The sequence below is a fragment of the Aptenodytes forsteri genome, unplaced genomic scaffold (assembly GCF_000699145.1).
Source record: "Aptenodytes forsteri isolate BGI_AS27 unplaced genomic scaffold, ASM69914v1 Scaffold20, whole genome shotgun sequence".
NCBI classification, from domain to species: Eukaryota; Metazoa; Chordata; class Aves; order Sphenisciformes; family Spheniscidae; genus Aptenodytes; species Aptenodytes forsteri.
The window spans coordinates 2708809-2715910 of NW_008795523.1; the positions used below are offsets into that span (position 1 = coordinate 2708809).

At 40.9% G+C, this 7102-nt stretch overlaps 1 protein-coding gene across 1 annotated transcript in view; it reads left to right on the forward strand.

Annotated features, from left to right (window-relative positions):
• Positions 1-762: 762 nt before the first annotated feature.
• Positions 763-7102, forward strand: part of UBE2J1 (ubiquitin conjugating enzyme E2 J1) — a 24609-nt gene continuing 18269 nt past the window's right edge. The window contains exons 1-4 of the mRNA XM_009281939.2: positions 763-834; positions 3696-3827; positions 4487-4571; positions 5996-6101. Coding sequence (XP_009280214.1) covers positions 775-834; positions 3696-3827; positions 4487-4571; positions 5996-6101 — 383 coding nt within the window. The 5' untranslated portion in view covers positions 763-774. The remainder of the gene's footprint in view (positions 835-3695; positions 3828-4486; positions 4572-5995; positions 6102-7102) is intronic.

Here is a 7102-nt window from a genome sequence, read left to right on the forward strand (position 1 = left end):
ATAACAGAACTTAGTAAAGGGGAAGGAAAAAGGAGATGCAGAAAATACAGATGATGCTGGTGGTTCTGAAGTAGAAGATTGGAGAGGGTAACTAATGACCATCCTGAATTCAGGATAGAAAAATACCTGTGTCCACACTCAGTAGTAGGTTCAAATTACAAAGGCCCTGGGTAAATTTTTCTGGCTGGGCAAATGCATTTTCAAATCTATTATAAAACTTCATCTCCTCAACTGCCAGTGCGTTGGTTTCTCTCAAATCTTATTGTGACCTCCTTTGGAATAATTAAAGGAGTAGTCATGTAATAGTCACGGGAGGTGTCAGGATAAAGCTTTCCAGCAGTTGTTCAAAGGTGCACATGATGTCCTTTATGATAAAATATTGAGGTTATTAGTCTTGCACATCTTGTATTTGAAGTCTGAAACTCCATTAATGACACCTACGTTTTTCCTGATGTCTTTGATGCAATTGATAATTGCACCAAATTGCAATAACTTTAGTCTCAGTGTTCAGTGTTGAGAAACTCTGTGACCGTGCAACGTATTTTTCATAACTTTGTGCTTGTATAACTCATTTAAGATTTATTCAGCGTGAGTAACTTATATTGTGTCTTGGATTATTAACTCCAGTGAAGAAGCTGGGATGTGCTGAAAAAGATTAGTTAGCTGAAAGAAACATTTCTTGAAGAGCTCATGTATTTTTGTATGCAATGCGTATTAATTTTTTTCTTTATTTTCTTGTCTTACATTTTCTCTTTTTTAGCTGTCAAACGTTTGATGAAAGAGGCTGCAGAACTGAAGGATCCTACAGATCATTATCATGCACAGCCTTTGGAGGTTTGTTTCTCTGTTTGCAAAAGCTTGTAATTAGGCTGTGTTATTAATATATACTTTTAAGTTCTCTGTATGCATATGTATTTAAAATGTACATATTTAGATACTAGCAGACCTTTTAAAATTGATTCAATTCTTTTTTTCCTATGGTTGGAATCAACAGCAGAATTCCACTTTAATGGTATTGTAGTTCCAGGTTGTTAGTGAGAGTGCATAATATTGGTTTTACATTGCACCTGAGTAATTTTATCGCACAGGTATAATATGTTTATTCCCCCTCCTCCTTCCTGAGACTACATAAATGCATTATGTTTAAGTTAAGCTTTTTACACCTAAACCTGACATCTGGCTCAGTTGCTGAGTTGCTTAGCAAAACACTTAAGCCTAGGAGATCTGTGAGGACTCACTACTTTGCGTACAAAAAAACCTGTGAAAAACTGTAAATGGGTGCAGTTCTGGATGCATTGTAAGAGGGAATGCTTAGATTCCACTTAAATAGTAGCTTCCTGAAGTCTTCTAAACACCCAGTTAAGTTTTTGGGCTGAGAGGACAGTGAAGTTCCGGTGGTTAGAAGCTTAAACAGAAACCCCTTCTGATTTTGCTGGAATAATAAAAAAGGCAGTGTTCTGTGGTATTCAGTTCGGGGGGTTGATTTAGCTGTTCACAGAAATACGTAGCACACTTAACATGCTTACAGAAAATAGCATGTTCCTAGGTGCTATAAAATATACCTTATTATGGACTACTACTTTTTGTCTGTACCTTGTGTTTCCACTACCTGTGGTGAAATGTAAAGTTTAATTCATGCTATTACTTGTAACTTACATGAAGGTCTCATTTCTGGGTTAGAACAGTGACTTGCTGGGAAGAGAACAGTGGCAGATGAAAGGAAATGCTGGAAATGTTGATGGTTACCTCCCATCCTTGGAAAAAATTGTAACTAGGTGGGCAGTCACAGGCCTGTGATACCAATGTTCAGCATTAGTTGAGAGATCTTGTTCACTGACAGCAAGCTTTGTTTGGACTCCTGTCCTAATAGTAGGAGTTGTTCTGCTTGTAAATATTCAGGAAGTTGTGGGCATCATGAGATCTGCTACACAAAGCCAAACACAGAACCCCAAAGAAATAATGCTTAAAGAGAAGCTATTTATATGTCCAATTAAAATAATATTCCAAATTTCAAAGTGTACCTGTTGTGCAGTAATGCACAATAGCTGTTTCAAAATTTATTATTGTGGTGGGTTGACCCTGGCTGGACGCCAGGTGCCCACCAAAGCTGCTCTATCACTCCCCCTCCTAAGCTGGACAGGGGGGAGAAAATATAACGAAAGGCTCATGGGTTGAGGTGAGGACAGGGAGATCACACAGCAATTACCATCATAGGCAAAACAGACTCAACTTGGGGAAATTAGTTTAATTTATTACCAATCAAATCAGAGTAGGATAATGAGAAATAAAACCTAAATCTGAAAACACCCTTCCCCCCCCCCTCCCTTCTTCCCGGGCTTAACTTCACTCCTGATTTTTCTCTACCTCCAAGCAGCGCAGGGGGACGGGGAATGGGTGTTGCAGTCAGTTTATCACACGTCACACGTGCCGCTCCTTCCTCCTCAGAGGGAGGGCTCCTCACACTCTTCCTCTGCTCCAGCGTGGGGTCCCTGCCACGGGAGACAGTCTTCCATGAACTCCAATGTGAGTCCTTCCGACGAGCTGCAGCTCTTCACGAACTGCAGCAGTGTGGGTCCCTTCCATGGAGTGCAGTCCTTCAGGAACAGACTGCTCCAGCGTGGGTCCCCCATGGGGTCACAAGTCCTGCCAGCAAACCTGCTCCAGCATGGGCTCCTCTCTCTCCACGGGCCCACAGGTCCTGCCAGGAGCCTGCTCCAGCGCGGCCTTCCCACGGGGTCACAGCCTCCTTCAGGTGCATCCACCTGCTCCGGCATGGGGTCCTCCATGGGCTGCAGGTGGATATCTGCTCCACCATTAACCTCCATGGGGTGCAGGGGGACAGCCTGCCTCACCATGGTCTTCATCACAGGCTGCAGGGGAATCTCTGGTCTGGTGCCTGGAGCACCTCCTACTCCCTCCTTCTTCACTGACCTTGGTGTCTGCAGGGCTGTTTCTCTCACTCCTCTCTCCGGCTGCAATTGCACAGTTTTCTTTTCTCCTCTTCGTAAGTGTTATCACAGAGGCGCTACCACTGTCACTGATTGGCTTGACCTTGGCCAGTGGTGGGTCTGTCCTGGAGCTGGCTGGCATTGGCTCTATCAGACATAGGGGAAGCTTCTAGCAGCTTCTCACAGAAGCCACCCTTGTATTCCCCCCGCTACCAACACCTTGCCATGCAAACCCAATACATTTATGGAGAAGCAAAAGAGGATGGGAATTCTCTGGGGTGTGAGTCAAGTCCCTGTGTTGACTTGGGCATGGAAGGGTCTTTGAGGAGGCTGTCATTAATGTTCTTTCTTGGGGTGGGTCTCCCCTCGGTTCTCCAGAAATTATTATTCACTGGGACAAAGACCCAGTTTTCCCTTAGCTGACTCAGTTTTCCATCTGTCGGGTAATAAAACTCTTGTCACAATTGATACAACTAGAGTGAAGAGCTTGAATAATGAATTTGAGGGTTTCAACAAAGCCATTGTGTAAGAAAATTACCAGAAAGCTACAATATTTTATCCTTTTAACCAGAATCTTAGTACCGTGTTGGTTGTCTTACTCTCCATTTGATTTTGGCTTCTTAAAACTTCTGCTGTGCACTGCTTCTTTAGCCTGTCCTCGTTCAAGAAAATAGTGTTTAGTTGTCTACTTCTTTGACACGCTCTTCTTTCTCTTTTTTTCCTCTCCCTTTGGTGGGGGCATTTTAGGATAATCTTTTTGAATGGCATTTTACTGTTAGAGGCCCTCCAGATTCAGATTTCGACGGAGGGATTTATCACGGGCGAATAGTACTGCCACCTGAATATCCCATGAAACCACCCAGCATTATTTTGTTGACGGTAAGCATGTTTACTAGGTTTTCCTTTTTATGTGATCAATTTAACCGTAGGTGTCTGAGAGAGAGATTCTTGGCATTTAAGGTAATGTTATTTTTGTAAGAAAGGTGGCATAGTACAGTTAATGCTGCCAATTTAAGACCGGAAGTCTTCCAAGGTGACTTTGGTATTCTGTAATTACATGAAGCTTTGCACCTAATGAATGGAAGCTTCCTCCAGGAGTAATCACATTGCTGATGTGATTGTCTAACCTTCTGTTCTCTCCATGGGCCCTCTTGGTCTCTGGTGGAGACATTGGTCACATGTAGGAAGGCAGACCTATGGTTTGGGGCAAAGGCCCACGTTTGTGCATAGTTTCATAAAGCTATAGCTTTTCAGGCTCTCTGCATATGGTGTGTGGGTTACAGGAGCAACAGGCAAGCCACCATGTCATACTGGGACATGTGAGGTATCAGTTAAGGGTTTCTTCATGCATGAAGAGAGGCAGATGGCAGACTTCTTTGTTCAGAAAGCTGAATACCAATTTTGTGAGGTTGGCAGTTGTATAATTATCAAGTATTATTTGCATATAAATTTGTTTGATGGTGATTTTTACAACTTGTACCAAAACCCAAGAGTTAACTTCCAGCATGTTTTATTATATCCTCCTTCTTCCTTTGAAGGCCAATGGCAGGTTTGAAGTGGGGAAGAAAATTTGTTTAAGCATCTCAGGGCATCATCCTGAAACATGGCAGCCTTCATGGAGTAGTAAGTAACAATTATTTGGAAAATGTTACCCCCATCAAGCAACTAGATCTTTAAACTGAAAAAAGTCTCACAAAGAATGTTTATAGTGGAAAAGGAGACAGATTTTGAGGGACTAAAAGTATGGGAGAATTTGAGAAATATGAAGTCATGAAAGAGTGACAGGAGGATTTGGGAATGGTATTAAGACAAATGCGGGGTGAAAAGATGAGAAACTGAGGGGTGATGGTAAGCTCTTATTTATTTGGGTGCACAAGCATTAAGAATTCTCAGACTACTTAGAATATTCTTTGGTTTGGGTTTTTTTTTGTAAATTGTTCTTATGAAAATACTTTAAATCCTATTACTTTACCCTGTTTTTGTATAATCATTAAAACCAGCTTGAATATCAATAGAGGGGAGCATGGTCAGTTTTTAATTCTGACGCTGTACTTCTGAACACTCAAGAGGAAAGACAACGTGCTCAGAGCTCAGAATAACTGAATGTTTTCTACCTTCTTTTTAAGTTTCATTGTCACAGAAATTGAGCGTTGGCATAATTCACCCAAGGCAATATTTTTGTGTGTATATAGTTTTAGTTTTGCTGAGTACAGTACATAATTATTTCTTTGGATATCAGTTGCACTTTTAAAATATGTTGATAAGATCTTAGGAATTTTCTAGCAGACCATTCTTCAACTTTTGTAAAATCTCTTATGTTTTTTTAAAGAGTAGAAAATACTGTCTTCTAAATAGGAGGTGTAAATATCCTATCTCTATTTTGTGGTACTTATCTTCATGTGATATTTATTTACCAAATCTACTAGCAGTGTCTTGAATTCTTGAATTTCATGACTACGTAAAACAAAATTGAAGGATAGATACTGTCAAAAGAGATGTTTTAGATGACAATTCTGTTATGAGCTGTTACTAGTATTTAAGTAAGCTCCTTCCCCAGCATGATGACATAAAAGGAACAAATTCTGCAGTACACTGCATAAAAGAAAACCACTGAGCTTGTGTGCACTAAATTGCAGAATTCGTGTCTAATAGAAAACACGCACAAAAAGAAGAATGCCTTATGAATCCTCTTCTTCTTCCCCCACCATTTATATGTTAATTCTGCCTTACCTTTTTTCTTCAGAACCCATTTTTAAAGTGTGGAACTCTAATCTTTCTATTGATGCAATATTTTTGTGACAACTTACCTTTTCTTCTCTGTTGGCTGATGGAAGAATAAGGCCTTACCTTTCATTTATAATGTGAAGTTTAAGAAAGCCTTGCTATGTACCAAAAAAATAGTGCTGCTTGTATGAAATTCAGGCTGCTCTTCTGGGCAAAATGAAGTTTTGCAGGCAGAACCGCAACTTTTCTGTACTGAGTGTAGAGTAAGATGAAATAACAGTTGTTTCTGCAACCTTGTTTGTATCTCTGTTTTCCCATTTTAGTAAGAACAGCTTTACTAGCCATTATTGGATTTATGCCAACCAAAGGTGAAGGAGCAATAGGATCTCTAGATTATACACCAGAAGAAAGAAGAGCTCTTGCAAAGAAGTAAGCACTAAGTTTGTTACTGTAGGTACATATATACATGCTCTCTTTTAGGGTAAGGCACTGAGTAGAAAGTAAGTCACTTCAGTCTGTTCTCTTGCATTTATTCCAAATATAAAAAAAGTTCTATACCTTGTATATATTTTTTTTTTCCTGAACATTGTGCAAACTTGGAACTTATGGTCAAACAAAATACTTTGAGAGGGCTGTGTTCCTTCCAGCATTGTGTGGTCAAATTAGAGGTTCATCTGAAATTCAGGCTTAGAGATGTAATTAACATTGTGATACAGTGGTAATTGTGCCATGGAGGGAAAATGAGTATGATGGAATTGATAGTAAGTGTAAGTGGGGGAGAAAACAACCAAAACAATGATGCATCATTTCCGTTAAGTAAGTAAATAACAATGAAACAATGACAAAAAAATCTGAAACAACTGCTTCTGAATGATTTTTAGGAAATTAACTTAAAATCAGATTTGTGACTATGATGAAATGATTAGCTTAGTGGACAAGGGGAAAGCAGTGGATGTTGTTTATCTTGACTTTAGCAAGGCTTTTGGTGCTGTCTTCCTTACCATCCTCAGAGAAACTCATGAAGTACAGCCTAGGTAGGTGGAGACAGGTGGATTAAGAACTGGCTGAGCTGCCTGACTCAAAGGATTGTGGTAAGCAGCACAAAGTCCAGCTGCAGACCAGTCACTACTGGTGTACACCAGGGGTCGATACTGGGGCCGGTGCTATTCAGTTGTCATTAATGACCTGGATGATGGGGCAGAGTGCACCCTCAGCAAGTTTGCAGATGATACAAAACTGGGAGCAGTCGCTGATACACCAGAAGGTTGTGCTGCCATCCAGAGGAACCTCAACGGGCTGGAGGAATCTCATCAAGTTCTCTATGGGGCCTGATGGGATCCACCCGAGAGTGCTGAGGAAGCTGGCGGAGGAGCTCGCCAAGCCACTCTCCATCATTTATCAGCAGTCCTGGTTGACGGGGGAGGTCCCGG